At 49.0% G+C, this 20,752-nt stretch overlaps 1 protein-coding gene across 1 annotated transcript; it reads left to right on the forward strand.

Annotated features, from left to right (window-relative positions):
* Window positions 1-2,511: 2,511 nt before the first annotated feature.
* Window positions 2,512-3,285, forward strand: LOC308044754 (olfactory receptor 12D1-like; the record flags this gene model as incomplete). The annotated part of the gene is made up of 1 exon (XM_080351620.1): window positions 2,512-3,285. One exon carries the CDS (start codon window positions 2,512-2,514, stop codon window positions 3,283-3,285), a length of 774 nt encoding a protein of 257 aa, XP_080207746.1.
* Between the last annotated feature and the right edge of the window lie 17,467 nt (window positions 3,286-20,752).

Consider the following 20,752-nt stretch of genomic DNA (forward strand, 5'->3'; position numbering starts at 1 on the left):
TTAAGGAGAGTTGTAACAAGCAATAAACAGCTTCGCTTAAATTCACATTGGATTGTGTGGAGGCCATGATTTTTCACCCTCCCAACGTGATGCCAAAGGAGAATTTATGGTGAAGGGTCGACTGCTGAGAGGAACGAGCCCTGGCTGGAGCCGGCGTGGCTGGACCGTGACCGGGACGCCGTCTGCGGGCTGCGTGCCTCCTGAATGATGGCTGCAGAAGCGGTGGAGGAGGAATAGAGGATCCCATATCGTTGCAACGGACAGCCAAAGAGGTGAGCAGCCAGGGGCGAGAGGACATGGGGCAGAATATATCTGAAGAAGAAGAAGCAATACTGCGTCTCCTCTCGCATATTCTCTCTAGGAGAGGAGTGAAATATGAGGAGAGTAACCTCAAAAGACTATTAATTTGGTGCAGGGACAATGGATTTCCTGCTGATCCATCAGGAGCTTTTCAAATAGAGACTTGGGAAAAAGTGGGAACTGTTTTGTGGGAGGCGATCAGTCGCGGAGAAAAATATGTTCTTGGTCTTGTAACTGCCTGGCAACTGATAATTACCACACTGAAACAGTTAAAAGCTGAAAAGACTGTTAAACAAGGCGCATTTGCAGCATTAAGTTCTATAAAAGAAGAAAAGACTGTTATGAGGCTTAGTGACTCAAAACAGGCATTTCCAGCTCAAATGCCGATTAAGTTGCAAGTTTTTGCTCATGATCCAACACAGTATTCAGTTCCAGAGGAAGTGCCGGTAGAGGAACCATCTGCACCTCCCTTGTAAGAAGAACCACCGAAAAAACAGAGCCAGCATACTGGCAACATGGAAATTGATCAAAACACACCAACCGACTCGACGAAGAAGAAACTATTTTATCCTCCTTTGCCGCCATCTACACCGCCTACTCCTGAACCTCTGATTCATCCCGAGTTTCCTGATAAGCCTAAATGGGCCCAAGAGCTTATTCGGAAACTGGGAGGTTTGGAGAAACACCACCAGATTCAACAAGCTTATTTAGAAGATCAAACAAACAGAGAAGACATGATAATACATAGACTGGAACAGAACATTTCTGATAAGCATTCTAGGGGGGTGGTGGGAGGTACGGGAGCTGCAGAGGGTGCTGTGGGTGGTAATCCTACCATGAGGTGGCAGGGTGTTATAAAAAATGCATTGCTTGAGGGGGAAGTTTTACCGTCCATGTATCCAGTGATATTGGGGGGTACAGGGAATGATGGGAAACAGAAACCTAATTACTGGGCTTCTTTTCCTTGGGAAATAATTAATGTGGCGAGGAAATCAGTAAAAGAACATGGGTTACAGTCGCCTTATACTCAAGCATTTATTGACAATATTTTTATTACTAATCTTATGACACCTTCAGATTTGCGTACGTTGATGCAAATGATACTAACACCAATTCAGCAGCTACTGTGGCCAACGCGCTGGTATGATTTGGTACAGGAAGCAGTAACACAAAATCTAGAAAGGGAGGATGGAGATCCATTAAAAACAGCAACAGCTGATATGCTCTTAGGTCAGGGAGACTTTACTGATGTACAAAGACAAGCTAGATTGCTTGCACCAATATTACCTCAGTTAACGAACTTAGCTAGAGAAGCACTAAAAACACTACCTGAAGATGGAAAAGTTATACCTCCATATACTACTGTTAAACAGGGTCAAAATGAGTCCTACACAGCATTTTTAGAGCATTTACGTGAAGTATTGGAAAGGTCACAGTTAACTGATCCGGTTCGTGAATCACTGCTTGTGACTTTAGCAGTGAACAATGCTAATCCTGCTTGTAAATGTATTTTACAGGCGATGCCAAAGAATTCTACTTTAGTTGATATGCTAGAGGCATGTTCAAGGGTGGGTACACCAGAAGAGCACGGTGGTTATATGGCTAATGCTTTTGCAGCAGCCATAAAGCCATTAATTCAAAAAGGTAAACAGGAATCAGGACCTTTGTGTTATAATTGTGGAAGATCAGGTCACATAAGAGTGCAGCGCAAAGCAAGTAAGCCGAGACAACTGACGAAGGAATCTGGTAGCGCCAACACAGTTGTCTGTACTTGTCAAAAGCTTGGACACAAGGCTGTGGATTGCAGATCAAAATTTACTAAGCATGGTAGACCTTTGGGAAAGGGATCACTGAGCGTGGGGAGGGGCAGCGCCATGACACAAAACAGCAACCCTCACAGGCAGGCTGTTTGGACAGCAGCGCCACCGCCCCCTCAGGGAGTGCAGGAGTGGATGTCTCAACAGCAGTAGAGACAACTCTGGTGATTCCCAGGTTTGCTGCTTTCCTACTGAAAGGCACAGACCTTTGGGTCGGGGGTTGAGGGCGCTACTGCTGGGGAGATCTTCTACATCCAGAAAAGGAGTTTTTGTTTTACTGGGAATAATAGATGCTGATTTTACTGGAGTGATTTCTATTATGGTATGGACACTTTTTCCATCAGTTCATAATCCAAAAGGGTCAAAAAGTGGACAGTTCATTCTTCACACACCAATGTACTTCCTCCTGGGAAACCTGTCCTGCCTGCACATCATCTACTCCACAGTCACTGTTCCCAAGATGTTGACTGGCCTTCTCTTTGGACATCAGCCCATCTCTTTTGGTGGGTGCTTGGCCCAGATCCACTTCTTCCACTTTCTGGGCAGTACTGAGGCTGTGTTACTGGCCACCATGGCCTATGACCGCTATGTGGCCATCTGCAATCCTTTGCGCTACACCCTTGTCATGAGTCCCCAGACTTGTCTGCTGCTGGCCACGGCCAGCTGGTCCATTGGTTTTGTGCATGCCATGATACACTCAGTCATGACCTCTCAGCTGACTTTCTGTGGCCACAACCACATTCATCACTTCTTCTGTGACATCAAGCCACTGTTGAATTTGGCTTGCAGTAGTACCAGCCTCAACATGACCCTCCTCAATGTCATTACCACATCTGTTGTTCTAGGCCCCTTTGCTCTCATAGTCCTCTCCTACCTCTCCATCATCTGCTTCATCTTCCATAAAGTCCGGTCCCAGGAAGGAAGATGGAAGCCCTTCTCCACCTGTGCCTCCCACCTCACCGTTGTGGCACTGTTGTACATTCCAGTGCTCTTCAATTATACACCACCCTCCTCAGGAAGGTCCCTTCAAAGGAATGTACAAGTGTTTCTTCTGTGCAGTTTTGTCACCCCAGCTCTGAAACCCTTGATCTACACTTACAGGAACCAGGAGATGAGATCTGCCCTGAAAAAAATGCTAGGGAAAAAACTCTTTCTTGGAGGAATGTGACTAAAACAAGGACAAGACTCAGAATGCAGTTTACTTCACCTCTCCTGCTTCTAAGGAAAGAGCTCAGAGGGACATTGTATTGCAAGAGACTGGAAAACAACCAATTATCTCACCTCACGTAAGTTAACACATTAAGAAGTTAATTGTCCAGATATGAATCAAAGGGGAGATATTCATGGACTTTAGCATTAGAGCACTAGATATCTATTTGTACTTGGGTACCAAATCCCAACCTTAGTGTGGAGTGCAGCAGTTTATAAGGGCTTCATTTTTATATTCTATGTGTCTTTACATAGACATTCAGCACCTTCAGTCTTAGCCTGGATTACAGTTCCATGTCATGGAATCGTATCATAGAATCATAGAATCATTTCAGTTGGAAGAGACCCTCAGCATCACCGAGTCCAACCATAACCCAGCTCTAGCACTAAACCATGTCCCTAAGAATCTTCTCTAAACACCTTTTATACCCCTCCAGGGATGGTGACTCCCCACTGTCTTGGGCAGCCTGTTCCAATGCCTGACAACCCTTTCCAGGAAGAATTTTTTTCTAATATCCGATCTAAACCTCCCCTGGTCAACTTGAGGCCATTTCCTCTTGTCCAATCACTTGCAACTTGGGAGAAGAGACCAACCCCCTCCATTCTCCAGCCTCCTTTCAGGCAGTTGTAGATAGCAGTAAGGTCTCCCCTCAGCCTCCTTTTCTTGAGGCTAAACAGACCTTGTTCCCTCAACCACTCCTCATCACACTTGTGCTCCAGCCCCTCACCAGCTTCATCACCTCCTCTGCACTCTCTCCAGTACTTCAATATCCCTCTTATGATGAGGGGCCCAAAACTGAACACACTGTTCAAGGTGAGACCTCGCCAGGACCGAGTGCAGTGGCACAACCACTCCTCGAGTCCTCCTGGTCACACTATTCCTGATACATACCAGGATGCTGGTGGCCTTTTTGGCCACCTGGACACCCTGCTGGCTCATGTTCAGTCGGCTGTCAATCAACACTCCCAGATCCCTTCTGCCAGGCAGCTTTTCAGCCACTCTTCCCTGAGCCTGCAGCGTTCATGGGGTTGTTGTGACCCAAGTGCAGGCCCTAGCACTTGGCCTTGTGTGCAGGTTTGACTGAAAATGGGTTAACTTTCTTTGTGCAGTTAGAAAACTTTCCTTTTTCATAGCTAGCACACTCATTATTTGGACTTAGTTGAGAACAAGCAGATAACACCCCAAGACAGAGTTAATGTTTCTAATTGCTTTGGTCTGAGAGCCAAGGACATTCTGGGCACCTTGCTTACGGGTGTGAGGCATCAAGGAAGGGCGGCAGAAATGGAGCAGAGCTTGACTGACATCCAGATTGATCAATTTGAGTATTCCATCCCATTAGTATCCTGCTAAAGATTTAAGGAGAGTTGAGGAGCTAGAAACTTCCAGTTTTGGCTCTAGTGATCTCTCTGGTTTCTCTCTCTCTCTCTCCCTGTCGGTAGCCAGGAAGTTCAGTTGGGACACTCAGCCCAGCCTTTTGCCATTTTGCAGAGGCCTCTGGGCTTCTGTGCCTTTTTCCTCTCTTTCTCTCTCCCTGGGATCAGCTTTAGGACCAGGTGTGGCTTGCTGGGATTAGCTGCTCATTTGTGGACAGAGTTTATTTGGAATTGTTTTGAGTATAATTTATTTCTATTATTTATATATCTCTCTCTATATCTCTGTATATCTGTATATCTATTTACTAGTAGTGTACTAGTATTTTGTTCTTTTATTAAACTGTGTTTATCTCAATCCAAGTTTCTCCCTTCCTTTTTGATTCTCTCCCCTGCTGGGGCGGGGCAGGAGACGGGGAGAGCGCATGGCTATTGGTTGTACTGCTAACTTGGGTTAAACCATGACATCTTGGGTTAAACCTCAGACACTTGCCCTCAGCCCAATGATCCAGCTGGTCCAGATCTCTCTGTATGGCCTTCCTACCCTCCAACAGATCAACACTCCCACCCAATTTGGTGTCGTCTGCAGACTCACTGAGGGTGCACTCAATCCTCACATTCTGATTATTGACAAAGAGATCAAACAAAACTGCTGCCAATATTGAGCCCTGGGGACACCACTCATGACCAACCACTAACTGGATTTGGTTCCTTTGACCACAACCCTTTGGGCCTGGCCATCCAACCAGTTCTTTACCCATTGCAGATACACCCACCCAGGCCATGAGCTGTAGCTTCTCCAGGAAATGCTGTGGGATATGGTGTCAAAGACTTTACTAAAATCTAACTACACAACATCCACAGCCTTTCCCTCATCTACTACATGGGTCATCTTGTCGTACAAGGAGATCAGGTTGGTCAAACAGGACCTGCCTTTCATAAACCCATGTTGACTGGGCCTGATCTTACGGTTCTCTTCTATGTGCCATGGCATGTTCCTCACGATCATCTGCTCCATGACCTTCCCTAGCACCAAGGTTACACTGACAGGTCTGTAGTTCCCTGGATCTTCCTTCTGACGCTTGTTGTAGATGGGCGTCACGTTAGCCAAATTCCAGTCAACTGGGACCTTCCCAGTTAGCTAAGATTGCTGATAATTAATGGAAAGTGGCTCAGTCATCACCTCCGCTAGCTCCCTCAGCACCCTTGGGTGCATCTCATCTGGCCCCATAGACTTGTGGATGTCCAAGTAGTGTGGCAGGACGTTAACCATTTCCCCTTGGATTATTTGTGCTTCATTCTGCTCCCCATGCCTGTCTTCTGGCTCAGGGGGCTGGATACCTGGTGCACAACTGTTCTGACTATTAAAGACTGAGACAAAGATGACATTTAGTACTTGAGCATTTCCCTCATCTTCTGTCACTATGTTTCCCTCTGTATCCATCAGGGAGGGAGATTCCCCTTACTGCTCCTTATGTTGCTGATATATTAAACTTGTTGCCTTTTACAGTGGTGACCAGGCCTGTATCTTGAGAAAACTGAGTGCAACAGACTTATCACAGAATCCCAGAATGTCAGGGATTGGAAGGGCCCTGGAAAGCTCATGCAGTGCAATCCTCCCATGGAGCAGGAACACCCAGATGAGGTTACACAGGAAGGTGTCCAGGCGGGTTGGAATGTCTGCACAGAAGGAGACTCCACAACCCCCCTGGGCAGCCTGGGCCAGGCTCTGCCACCCTCACCCCAAACAAGTTGCTTCTCAGATTTCAGTGGAACCTCCTGTGTTCCAGTTTGCACCCATTGCCCCTTGTCCTGTCACTGGTTGTCACCAGCAGAGCCTGGCTCCATCCTCCTGACACTCCCCCTTTCCATGTTGATAACCATTAATGAGGTCACCCCTTAGTCTCCTCTTCTCCAAGCTAAAACTTATCGGTTTAACCAATCAGTTAACAGGGAATGTTGGTGGGGGGACACATAAGAGGATGTTGCTGGCTGAAAAAGAAAGGCAGATCACAAATCTTGTATGCTCCAAGTACCTCAGTCAATGAGGAAAGGAGGAGGAATCACCTGTGGTTGGGATTAGGGTAAATATGGGGCTGTGTCTTCTCATGCTTTTGAGACACCCCATAGAGACTCCAGTGGCCTTTATTTATCAGTGTCCTCCAGGCTGAACAAACCCAGTGACGTTAGCTGCTCTTCATTTGGCTTCCTCTCCAAACCCTTCACCAACTTTTTAGCCTTCTTCTGCACACTCTCTAGTAGCTTCATGTCTTCTTTATCCCATGGCACCCAGCCCTGCACACAGTGTCTCAGGTGAGGTGGCTCCAGTGCAGAGCAGAGCGGGACAGTCCCCTCCCTCACCTGGCTGGCCATGCTGTGCTGGATGCACCCCAGGGTATGGTTGGACCTCTTGGCTGTCAGGGCACACTGTTGGCTCATGTCCAACTTGTCCAAAGTGCCCATCAGCAAGGCAGAGATCATTAGGGAGCAGAACATCTCCCGTGTGAGGAAAGGCTGAGGGAGCTGGGTCTCTTTAGTTTGGAGAAGAGGAGAATGAGGGGTGACCTTATTAATGTTTACAAACATATAAAGATTGAGTGTTGCGAGGACGGAGCCAGGCTCTTCTTGGTGATAACCAACGGTAAAACAAGGGGTAATGGGTTCAAAGTGCAACACAAGAGGTTCCACTTGAATTTGCAAAGGAACTTCTTCCCAGTGAGGATGGCAGAGCCTGGCCCAGGCTGCCCAGGGAGGTTGTGGAGTCTCCTTCTGTGCAGACATTCCAACCCGCCTGGACACCTTCCTGTGTAACCTCATCTGGGTGTTCCTGCTCCATGGGAGGATTGCACTGGATGAGTTTTCCAGGTTCCTTCCGATCCCTGACATTCTGGAATTCTGTGAAGCAGCAGCCAGAGCACAGCACAAAGTTCCCCCAGCAGGCAAGGGATGTCCTGGGGACACTGCTGTTTCTCCCTTCCCACCAGGCAGCTCAGTCCCCAGCTTCCCAGAAACAAGAGGAGACCATCAGGGTTCTGCAGCTGGGGAGGAGGACAAGCCTGCTAGTGTGGGAACCACCTCTGTGTCAAGAGGGAAGGGGAAGACCAGTTTGGGATGTGGACTCTTCCAGCTCTGCAGTGCACCTGCTGCATGATACAGCTGAGCCATCAGCAATGTGTGTGGCCCCTCTGTGAAGACATATTCGAGAAAGGGCAGAAAAAGCCAAGCTGAGAGAGGAGGAAGGAACGAAAAGAGTGGGAAAGAGCAGAGAGAAGATGCATCCTGCTCGTGCAGGTAAAGGAACCTGGTGTGAAGGAGTCTGGAACAGCTTTAGGAGATGAACGCCATTCTCACTGAGGGAGAGGCCACATTGGGACTGAAGGGAACAGTGTGTCCTGGAAGAAAGGACCAGGGTTTGAAGTCAGCCAAGACAATCCTAGCAGAGGAAAGTAGTCCAGATAGTGGAAGGTCTCCAGCATGGGGGTGCAGGAAAGCAGCAGCAGAGAGCATCAAACCACCCATCTCTGGGCTATCAATGCACTCTGTGAGGGGCAATGTTGAAGAGCGTAAGCTGGAAACTTCATGACCAGGTCTTACGAAGAGAAAGCAAGATTCTCAGGGCTTAGCAGCCTAGATCTTGTAACAGAAGGCATGTCAGTCTTGTGCAAAGAGTTCTGGCATTCCCTTGAAAAGCCCTGTGAGTAGCGGGTGCCTGGTGGGCCTGGAGGAATGGAGATTGTACTTGGTGATGGTCAGAGAACTGGAGAGAGTGCCAGGCTCACCCAGGACCATATGGCTGCACCGGGGTGGCCACAGGAGAAAGACAAGAGGTGTTCAGCAGGTCCCATGGTGTAATGGTGAGCACTCTGGACTCTGAATCCAGCGATCTGAGTTCAAATCTCAGTGGGACCTCAAGTTTTAGCTCTCTCAGAGCTTTCCTCAGCATGCACACACCTCCACAGCCCTGCTGTTGGGTCACTTCTTTAATGCATTCCCATCAGCCCTCCTCTCCTGTGCTCCCAGCCCTGGCACTGGCACCAGTGCTCCTTCTCCTGCCCTCTGCCCAACAAACCTCTGCAGCTTTCCCGAGCTCTGGCCCTGCCCTGTCTCAGCTCCCTTGTTCCTGATGGCTGCTTCTGGATGGGGGATCCAGCAGCGGCTCAGCAAATCACACAAGAGCTGAGGTGCAGATCATGCAGGCCAAGCCTGGCTCAAAGCAGGGTCAAGAAGAGGAGGGTGTTGAGGGCCTTGTCTGGTTGGCTGTTGGACATTTTCTAAGATGGAGAATCTACAGCCTTGCTGGGAACCTTTTCCCCATCTTGTCTACCACTCTTTGTAGCATTAATTTGATTTCCTCTCCTGTCCGTTGCTTCTGGTGTCCTGTCAGGGAATTCCACCCACCCTGGCACTGTTTCTGCATGGGGACACAGTCATTGTCATGGGAAAGAGCAGGTTCTCTGTCTTTCTTGCAGAGCGGTTGAGCAACTGACAGAGGAGGAGGACAAACCAACATGAGTCTCCAGCTATGCTGCACAAAGTCTTTAATGAGAAGGAGCAAATGCAGTGGCACAGAACACAGACCAAGAAACACATCTGCAGGGTTCAGGGAGACATAGAGAACGGCCGATTTCCCAAGGACAAGCTGGAAACACAAAGTGCTTGCCTTTCCCCATTCTGCTCCACCTGCTGGCAATTCCAGCCCAGCAAGAGCAGTGCCTGACTCCAGCATCCTCCCCCAGCACCAGGAGGTTCAGCAAAGCAGAAGAGAACGAGCCCTTTCTCAAGGAGCTCAGAGCAAAGCAGAGCCAGAGGAGGCACAGCGAGGCCTGACGTGCAGCCAGGAGCCGTGGGCACAGGTCCCTCCTGCCAGCTGGTGTGAGGACACCCAGCCCATCTGCAAGGCCTGGCCACACTCCTGCTGTGCAGTCTCCATCATTCTTCCTGCTCCAGAAGGGACGATGCAGCAGGTTCAGCAGTTCAGACGACAGCGGGGGGGAGGCAGACACAGCCCTGACTCCCCCAGACCAAGGGAGCCCCCAGAAGAGATGGGAACCCCCCCAGTGCTGAGGGAGCTCCCAACAGCAGCTGACAGAGAGGATCCCACAACTGTGTTCTGAGGGAACGAAGTGAGGATGGGGCCTGGCAGGGTCACCACCACTGGAGAGGCCTCAATGGCCACAGTCGAGGCACCACAGCGGGCGACACAGGGCTCACTGCAGCTGCTTGCAAGTGGGGTTGGGCCAGAGGAACCACAAGGTGGTGGGATACAGGGTCTGAAGCAAGACATCTCTGGGTGAGGGAGGCAAAGCTGAAACACAGAGCACAGAGACAACACAATTTCAGTCTCTCTGTCTTGTCCTCACTTCTCTCTGCAGATGCACTTCACTGTCCTCCACCAGCCTTGTAACTATGAGCACAGAAATTGCCTCCAGCTCATCTTGCTGACATGTACAACAGGTATAACATCTCAGCTTAGAGCTAGATTTGAATGCCTAGGACCAAAGAAGTGCCTAACTGATTGCTGATGTCACAAGGACCTCCTCGTGCATTACCCAGTGTAAAAGCCCAGATGGAGGTTGATGCAACTATTCCAGCACAAATGGGCTGCGTGGAACAAGGGTCTCAGAAATCAGCTCTTCAGAACACACAGTGTGCACAGAGCTGCCATGGCCCTCACTGTGCTCTCTGAGTTGCATGGTCCAGAAAGGCTGAACCACTTTTGGGACAGGACTCAGCTAAGAGGATTTAGAGGCCCTGTGGAGAGCCTGATCATACCCCATCTCCAGAACAACCCGTGCTGCATGGAAGGAGGCACTGGATGCACTTGACCATTTGGTTAGAGACCATCTGTCTAAAGCAGAAATTCTGCTCATCAGACCTCCCTGCAGCTGAGCCCCATTCATCCTCTTGTGCTTGAAAGAACCTCCCTCTTCCCAGCTCTCCCGAGCCAGCCCATCAGAAGGCAAAGAGGTGGCAGCCCTTCAACAGTTCTATTGCTGTGCACTTGTAGGCAGCCCAAGGATCCACCTGAGTAGCCACCATGACAGCAGTTCAGCCCATGGAGTGAGATGGAGTGCACAGAGGCTTACCTCGTTTCTGGAGGAAAGGGAGGCAAGAGAGGAGGATGCAGAGCCTGGAGCTGCCCAGGCTTTTATGCTGTGGCCTAGTGCTCTGTGGGGCCACAAACATTCCTTGCTCACGAAGCATTAAACCAATAGTAGATCTTGCCTGATGAGTCATTCCAGGTGCTTAATTACTTGATCCTTTCATCCCAAATATTGTGTTCATTTTTCATACTGCTGGACACCAAAATAATCAATGTGTGCCCCAGCTTCATAAGGCAACTTATTTCTGAGGTCTAAGTCTAGTATTGAGGTTATGTTTTTGGGGTTTTTCTGGTGATACGGATTGTCACATTGCCTTCTTAATGGTGAGTGCAACTACCAGTCATGGTGAAGTTCTGCTTTAAAGGATACGTCAAGTCAACTCTCCAATGTTTTCAGTGCAGACACGCAGGCTAAACCTGAGAGACATTTCTCCCCACAGGTCATTGTAGACATGGAGGAGGCTGTGAGTATGTTGTAAGAGAATGTTGAGACTGTGCAATCTCATATAGGAGAAGAGATGCACCTCTACAGGGATGTGGCAAAGCTGAACAGCAAGGAAAAACCATTTGGGGCTGGAGGGAAGTCCCTTGTGGGTTGGAATGACAGCCACGACGACCTTGTTCATGTTCATCAGGCTGTACCACATCCAGGTTTTGTGATTAAAGAGATGCCCATGTCCTTTCTTGAAAGGGACCCACACCCAAATGGACCTAGTTTGCTCTGCAAGGAACCCCAGAGCCCAAAGGCTTGCATGGCCTCCCTATGAGGACAAGTGCGGGGCAAGAAAGCAAATGCTCATGGCCATTTTTCTTGAGTCAGGAGTGGCATGGCCCATTCCATGCATTTCAGACTACAAAGCAACATTGGATCAGACTCCTAGAGTACCTGGGAAAAACCCTGAACTGCCGGCAAACATGAGTCATTGCTGTGAATTTCAGTGGACATGTTGTCCTGGCCTCACGTGCACCAGCAATATCACAGCTGATAGCCTCATGAAGCCATTGGTGCTTCTATGTGATCTTGAACTGTTGCTGTGTTCAAGGCATGACCTTTTGCTGGCTGCTCAAGGACTCATGTGACAGTGTTAGGTCAATGGCTGGACTTGATTTTCCTAGGGTCTCTTCCAACTAAAGTCACTCTTTCATTCAGCATACCTGAGAAGTACAACAGTTGGAATGGGTGTCTGGAGGTCCTCTGCTCCAATGAACTGCTCCGAGCAGCCCAAATTCCCTGATAACTCAACAGCTTAAGGCCTCTTACCCTTTTGCAGTTATATGCATCTCCTGCTCTCCACCTTGCTCATTTTCACTAGACTCCACAACCCTAGTAACCTGAGACTTACCCTATACACCACGTGCTCCAGCCCTCACGTTCTGTCTGTTTCTCTGCCAGTACTTCTCTCCAGAAGATCCCAGGGTTATGGGATGAGGTCTGGAGGTGGATGGGAAGTAAATAGAAGGATTAGGAGTGCAGGCTCCTTCCAGGATTTACAGTGAAAGTTCTGCTTCTACAGACTTTCCCTCTTCTTCCTGTCACACCTGCTGCCCAGAAGGGGGTTCTACTCAATGGCATGAAAGTGAAATGCAGACCAGGTGGCATTCATACATCCAGCACTCATGGTCTTCATGGAGCACAATCAGATTTCTTGGCTCATTCAGATCAAACCTAGATATCGGTGGGTTTCAAATGAGGGATGAAACAACCAGACTGAGAAGGAGAAAGAGAAGTGGCCACCCCTGAGTTGTCTTTATACTGACCACATGAAAAAAATCTATTCATCTCATCTCCCCAGACCTTTCTCTGTAACTGCTAAACAATGCTGGCACCCTCACTGCCATCTCCTGGTGGCCCACAAGGGGCACAGTGCAGACCTGGACGTGCTGTCCTAGAGACAGTGACTTCTCCAATGGTGGCAGAGTTCAGAAGTCAACAGGACAAGGCCCAGAGCTTCCTGAGGTAAGTGGGAAGCTTTGTCTGCTCAGAGCAGGAGATTGTCCAAGAGGACCTCCTCAGGTCCCTTCTAACCATCATTATTTGGAAGAGTATGGAGTCTCAAGAGCAGCAAACAAATAGCAATGCCTTGGAAGTCGGCAGCAGCACAAGGCTGCATAGAAGCACCAGTTGATCCAGGAATGATGCTAAAAGGTGTGGTAATGCCTTTGAGGAAAGCAGAACTTTCAGAGGAATGAGGCTATGACTCTGGTATCTCTGACATGCCTGAGGCTGGGGCACTTTGTCCACTGGAGTCCACAGCATGAGGACTCACGTTTGCCAGGAGCTCAGGGTTTTTCCCAACTCTACCACATCATGATGACTCCTAGGTGCTCTGTGAGACTGATCCAATGTCCCTTTGTAGTCTGAAATGTATGGAATGGGTCACCCCATCTGTGACCAAGAAAAAAGGCCATGAGCTTTTGGCTCTCTGCCCTGAACCTCTCTGCAAAATCAGGCCATGCAGACCTCTGGGGTATGGGGTGCTCTTTCTGAGCAAATCAAGCCGATTTGGGTGTGGGTGTCTTTCAGAGATGGGCATGGGCTTCTCTGTGATCACTCTCCTAGGGTCCTTGAGGCCCTCAGTCCTGCTTGCAAGGGGTTTCCCTCCAGCCCACAATGATCCTTCTTTGCTACTGAGCTTTGCAACATCCCTGCAGAACAGCATCTATTCTCCTGTACAAGATTGTGCAGTCTTGAACCTACCTGCTCTCTCCTGTGTGTCTACCATGACCCGTTGTAGAAATGTTCCTTAGGTTTAGCTTGAATATCTGCACTAAAAGCACCCAACAGCTAACTCAAGGTGTCCATCATAGATGCATTTCACCGTGGCTCGTGTTTATGCTCACAATGAAGAGGACAATGTGACTAAGGCAATTCATGAGACACAAACGCACTTAAAAGATGGCTGCACACAAGCTGAGACCTCAGAGTTTATTTACTTTACAAATGTAGGACACAGAAGAATTGTTTCGACATATCACAGTCACCAAGCGCTGATCCTGATAGAGGGCTTCAGCTACCCAGACATCTACTGGGAAAGTGGTACGGCGAACTGCAAACAGTCCAGGAAACTACTGGAATGTGCTGAGGACAACTTTTTATTACAGGTGATGGAAACTCCATCGAGAGGAGAGGCACTGCTGGACCTGTTGTTTACTAATGCAGAAGAATTTATCCAAGGGGTCAAGACTGGGGTAGTATGACTACAATTGACATGCAAGAGGTAGATATACTCAACAACTTTTTTTCACAGTCTTCACTGGCAAGTGTCTTAGCCACAACACCAAATTAATGGAATCCAAAGGCAGGGCCTGGGAGAATGAAGTACCAGTCATCACGGGAGATCAGGTTCAAGCCCATATAACAAAAGTGAATGTGCACAATTCCATGGGACTTGATGAGATGCGTCCAAGGATCCTGAAGGAATTGGCAGATGAAGTTTCAAAGCCAATAGCGATTAAATTTGAAGAGCTATGGCAGGTTAGTGAAATTTCTGGAAAAGTGAAAACATAAGCCCCACTTTTAAAAAGTGTAGAAAGAAAGACTGAGGGAACTGCAGCCTGGTCAGTCTCACCTCTTTGCCCAGCAAGACCATAAGGCAGATCCTCCTGGAAACTAGTCTAAGGCACATGGAAACAAAGGTGATTGGTGACAGCCAACATGGTTGTCATGGCAAATTGTGCCTGAGAAACTTATCGGCCTTCTACACATTGGCTGAGTGGTCACACTCAAAGAGTTGCAGTCAACGTCTTGAAGTCTGGGTGAAGACCAATGATCAGTGGTGTCCCTCAAGGGTCTCTGCTGGGACCAGTATTATTAAAAATCTTTGCTGAGAACATAGACAGTGGGATTGAGTTCACCCTCAACAAGCTTGCAGATGGGACCAAGTTGAGTGACATGGTTGTTACTCTAGAGGGAAGGGATGCCAGCCAGAGGGACCTTGACAGGCTAGAGAGGGGGTCCAGGTGAACCTCATGAAGTTCAACAAGGCCATATGCAAGGTCCTGCACCCGGGTCAGGGCAATTCCAAACATGGATATGGGCTGTGCCATGAGTGAATAGAGAGCAGTCCAGTGATGGAGGATTTGGGCATATTGGTGGATGAAGAACTGAATATGAGCTGCTAATGCATGCTTGCAGCCCAGAAAGCCAGTTGTATCCTGGGCTGTATCAGAAGAAGGGTGGCCTGAAAGTCAGAGGAGGTGATTGTGCCCATCTACTCTGCCCCACGAGACTCCACCTGGAGTACAGTGTTTAGAAGTAGCGCCTCCAACATAGGAAAGACATGGATCTCCTCAGTTGGGTCCAGAGTAGTACACACAGATGATCAGGGGTCTGGGCACATCCCCTAGGAGGAGGGGATGAGAGATTTGGGGTTTTTTATGCTAGAGAATGGAAGACTCTTCAGAGACCTCAAGAAAGATGGGGAGGGACACTTTGTCAGGGAGTGCGGTGACAAGAAGAGAGGCAATGTTTTAAAACGAAAAAGGTTAGATGTAGATTAGATATTGGAAAGAAACTCTTCCCTGTGATGGTGGTGAGACACTGGAACAGGTCATCCATAGAAGCTGTGATTGCCCCATCTTGGAAGTGTTCAAAGCTTGGGTGGAAGGGCCTTTGAGAAACCTTTTCTCATGGAAGGTGTCCTTGTCCACGTGAGGGGGGGTAGAATAAAATTATACTTAAGGTCCTTTAGAATCAAAACCCATTCTGTGATTCACTGCTCATTCCAGTTATTATGAAGTGGGAGCAAAATATTTCAGATGAAAGGGGCAGGGACTCAATCACCAGCAAGGCTTTGGCAAGCAACAACTAATGGGAGCTTAGATGCTTCATGAGCAAGGAATGTCTGTGGCCCCATGGGGCAATAGGCCACAGCATAAAGGCCTGGGCAGCTCCAGGCTCTGCATCCTCCTCTCTTGCCTCCCTTTCCTCCAGGAACGAGGTAAGCCTCTGTGCACTCCATCTCTCCCCATGGGCTGAACTGCTGTCATGGTGGCTACTCAGGTGGATCCTTGGGCTGCCTACACGTGCACAGTAATAGAACTGTTGAAGGGCTGTCACCTCTTTCCCTTCTGATGGGCTGGCTGGGAAGAGCTGGGAAGAGGGAGGTTCTTTCAAGCACAAGAGGATGAATGAGGTTCAGCTACAGGGAGGTCTGCTCAGCAGAATTTCTGCTTTAGATAGACAGTCTCTAACCAAATGGTCAAGTGCATCCAGTGCCTCCTTCCATGCAGCACGGGTTGTTCTGGAGATGGGGTATGATCAGGCTCTCCACAGGGGCTTTAAATCCACTGAGCTGGGTCCTGTCCCAAAAGTGGTTCAGCCTTTCTGGACCATGCAACTCAGAGAGCACAGTGAGGGCCATGGCAGCTCTGTGCACACTGTGTGTTCTGAAGAGCTGATTTCTGAGACCCTTGTTCCACGCAGTCCATTTCTGCTGGAATAGTTGCATCAACCTCCATCTGGGCTTTTCACTGGGTAATGCACGAGGAGGTCCTTGTGACATCAGCAATCAGTTAGGCACTTCTTTGGTCCTAGATGTTCAAATCTAGCTCTAAGCTGAGATGTTACGCCTGTTGTACATTTCAGCAAGACGAGCTGGAGGTAATTTCTGTGCTCATAGTTACAAGGCCGGTGGAGGACAGTGAAGTGCATCTGCAGAGAGAAGTGAGGACAAGACAGACAGACTGAAATTGTGTTGTCTCTGTGCTCTGTGTTTCAGCTTTGCCTCCCTCACCCAGAGATGTCTTGCTTCAGACCCTGTATCCCACCACCTTGTGGTTCCTCTGGCCCAACCTCACTTGCAAGCAGCTGCAGTGAGCCCTGTGTCGCCCGCTGTGGTGACTCGACTGTGGCCATTGAGGCCTCTCCAGTGGTGGTGACCCTGCCGGGCCCCATCCTCACTTCTTTTCCTCAGAACACAGTTGTGGGATCCTCTCTGTCAGCTGCTGTTGGGAGCTCCCTCAGCACTGGGGGGGTTCCCATCTCTTCTGGGGGCTCCCTTGGTCTGGGGGGGTCAGGGCTGTGTCTGCCTCCCCCCCGCTGCCGTCTGAACTGCTGAACCTGCTGCATCGTCCCTTCTGGAGCAGGAAGAATGATGAGGACTGCACAGCAGGAGTGTGGCCAGGCCTTGCAGATGGGCTAGGTGTCCTCACGCCAGCTGGCAGGAGGGACCTGTGCCCACGGCTCCTGGCTGCACGTCGGGGCTCGCTGTGCCTCCTCTGGCTCTGCTTTGCTCTGAGCTCCTTGAGAAAGGGCTCGTTCTCTTCTGCTTTGCTGAACCTCCTGGTGCTGGGGGAGGGTGCTGGAGTCATGCACTGCTCTTGCTGGGCTGGGATGGCCAGCAGGTGGAGGACAATGGGGAAAGGCAAACACTTTGTGTTTCCAGCTTGTCCTTGGGAAATGGGCTGTTCTCTGTGTTCCCCTGAACCCTGCAGATGTGTTTCTTGGTCTGTGTTCTGTGCCACTGCATTTGTTCCTTCTCATTAAAGACTTTGTGCAGCATAGCTGGAGACTCATGGTGGTTTGTCCTCCTCCTCTGTCAGTTGTTCAACCACTGCAAGAAAGACAGAGAACCTGCTCCTTCCATGACAATGACTGTGTCCCCATGCAGAAACAGTGCCAGGGTGGGTGGAATTCCCTTACAGGATACCAGAACACCAAAAATAAGCAAGTAGGCCAGAGAAAGGCAGGAAAACATCAGAGAAATGGATTTCACAAGAAGCGACGATGGGAGAGGAAATCAACTTAATGCCAGAAACAACGGTGGTCAAGATGGGGAAAGGTTCCCAGCAAGGCTGTAGATTCTCCATCTTAGAAAATGTCCAAAAACCAACCAGACAAGGCCCTCAACAGCCTCCTCTTTTTGACCCTACTTTGAGCCAGGCTTGGCCTGCATGGTCTGCACCTCAGCTCTTGTGTGATTTGCTGAGCCGCTACTGGATCCCCCATCCAGAAGCAGCCATCAGGAACAAGGGAGCTGAGACGGAGCAGGGCCAGAGCTCGGGAAAGCTGCAGAGGTTTGTTGGGCAGAGGGCAGGAGAAAGGGCACTGGTGCCAGTGCCAGGGCTGGGAGCACAGGAGAGGAGGGCTGATGGGAATGCATTACAGTGACCCAACAGCAGGGCTGTGGAGGTGTGTGCATGCTGAGGAAAGCTCTGAGAGAGCTAAAACTTGAGGTCCCACTGAGATTTGAACTCAGATTGCTGGATTCTGAATCCAGAGTGCTCACCATTACACCATGGGACATGCTGAACATCTGTTGTCTTTCTCCTGTGGCTACCCCAGTGCAGTCATATGGTCCTGGGTGAGCCTGGCACTCTCTCCAGTTCCCTGGCCATCACCAAGTACAAACTCCATTCCTTCAGGCCCACCAGGCACCCGCTACTCACAGGGCTTTTCAAGGGAATGCCAGAACTCTTTGCACAAGACTGACATGCCTTCTGTTACAAGACCCAGGCTCCTAAGCCCTGAGAATCTCGCTTTCTGTTCATAAGACCTGGTTATGAATTTTCCAGCTTAAGTTCTTCAACATTGCCCCTCACAGAGTGCATTGATAGCCCAGAGATGGGTGGTTTGATGCTCTCTGCTGCTGCTTTCCTGCACCCCCATGCTGGAGACCCTGCATGATCTGGACTGCTTTCCTCTGCTAGGATTGTCTTGGTTGACTTCAAACCCTGGTCCTTTCTTCCAGGACACACTGTTCCCTTCAGTCCCAGTGTGGCCTCTCCCTCAGTGAGTATGGCATTCATCTACTAAAGTTGTTCCAGACTCCTTCACACCAGGCTCCTTTACCTGCACGAGCAGGATGCATCTTCCCTCTGCTCTTTCCCACTCTTTTTGTTCCTTCCTCCTCTCTCAGCCTGGCTTTTTCTGCCCTTTCTCGAATATGTCTTCACAGAGGGGCCACACATATTGCTGATGTCTCAGCTGTATCATGCAGCAGGTGCACTGCAGAGCTGGAAGAGTCCACATCCCAAACTGGTCTTCCCCTTCCCTCTTGACACAGAGGTGGTTCCCACACTAACAGGCTTGTACTCCTCCCCAGGTAAAGAGCCATGGGGAGGCTCTTGTGTCTGGAAAGGTGGGGACTGAGCTGCCTGGTGGGAAGGGGGAAACAGCAGTGTCCCCAGGACATCCCCTGCCTGTTGCAGGGAACTCTGTGCTGTGCTCTGGCTGCTGGTCCACAGAATCCCAGAATAATGTTAGAGATTGGCAGGGACCTGGAAGGTCATCCAGTGCAATCCCCCCGCCGGAGCAGGAACACCCAGGTGAGGTTACACAGGAAGTTGTCCAGGTGGTTTTGAATGTCTGCAGAGAAGGAGACTCCACAACAGCCCTGGGCAGCCTCTTCCAAGCTCTGGAAGCCTCACTGGGATGAAGTTCCTTCTCAGATTTAAGTGGAACCTCTTGTGTACCAGTTTGAACCCATTACCCTTTGTCTTACCATTGGTTGTCACCGAGAAGTGCTTGGCTCCATCCTCCTGACACTAACTCTTCATATAAGTGTAAACATTAATAAAGTCACCCCTCATTCTCCTCCAAACTAAAGAGACCCAGGTCCCTCATCCTTTCCTCCTTAGGGAGATGTTCAACTCCCTTAATGATTTCTGCCTTGCTGATGGGCACTTTGCAAGTGGTGCCTGCAGAGAAAGCAAAGGAGAAGGTGTCAGTGTCAGAGAGAGGGGGCTCAGGCTGTGGGACAGCCCTGGGCAGCCCTGGGTGTCCAGAGGGCAGGATGGCAGCAGTGCAGAGAGCACTTAGACTTCAATAAGGCCTTTGGCACCATATCCCACAGCATCTCCTGGAGAAGCTGCAGCTCATGGCCTGGATGGGTGTATCTGAGCTGGATAAAGAACTGGTTGGATGGCCGGGCCCACAGAGTTGTGGTGAATGGAACCAAATCCAGTTAGTGGTTGGTCATGCGTGGTGTCCCCAGGGCTTAGTATTTGTGCCGGTTTTGTTTAATCTCTTTATCAATAATCTGAATGAGGGGATTGAGTGCACCCTCAGTGAGTCTGCAGATGACACCAAATTGGGTGGGAGTGTTGATCTGTTGGAGGGTAGGAAGGCCATACAGAGAGATCTGGACCAGCTGGGTCGTTGGACTGAGGGCAAGTGTCTGTCCATTCTGTCATACTATGTACTTCTATTTAAAATAGGTGATTTTTGAAAGTCATTATGAGAAGTTTCCAGCCCAATCACTCCTTTTCTCATACTTCCTTAGCTTTGTTTTTCAGCATGAAAACAGGAAACAAAGAGAGAATTTCTAAACTGATTTCACCATAAAAGAACATGAGCATATTGCACACATGCGTCCACTCTGGAACACTGACTGTATTTCTCTGAAAATACTTTTAGTCTGATCTTTGAACAAGCTCTATTGGAAACATTAGATTTGATAATATTACAGCCTTATCAACCTTTTAGTGTGTCACCTGCACTGCAAGAGTTAGAGATGCCATTCTCTGTGCAATACCAATGCTTCAGTTTCTTCCATGTGATTTGCCACCTTTAGGCTCCAAAGCCCTCCTCATTGAAATGCATCTGCAGAAAGACAGCATTTCATTCAGGTGTGTTTCACTACCTCCTCTGGTTCTGCCTGTTTTTCTCAGCCAACCACAGGTAATCTAATCCCTTTCCTCTGTTCCTTCTAAACATCCTTTTTTCTTCTTTTTCTACTACATCCCTTCTGTTTCACAGGTGTTGACTAATATATTCTTGAAGTAACTGATGAACATATCCAGTGAAAGGAAAATAATTCTCCCAGTCTTTTTTTTTTTTCTTTAATTTTTAAAAATTTTGAATACAAATGCAAAGACAAGATTTTTCATGCTGAAGCTTGCCTATTTTTCCAAATATTTAAATCGTATCTTAAAAAAGAAAAGTTAATTCTGCTCAAACCTCACCTCACTGTCCATCGGCACTTTTCTCATTGTAGTAGGGCTCTCTGAT

The sequence above is a fragment of the Nesoenas mayeri genome, assembly GCF_963082525.1.
Source record: "Nesoenas mayeri genome assembly, chromosome: 11".
NCBI lineage: Eukaryota > Metazoa > Chordata > Aves > Columbiformes > Columbidae > Nesoenas > Nesoenas mayeri.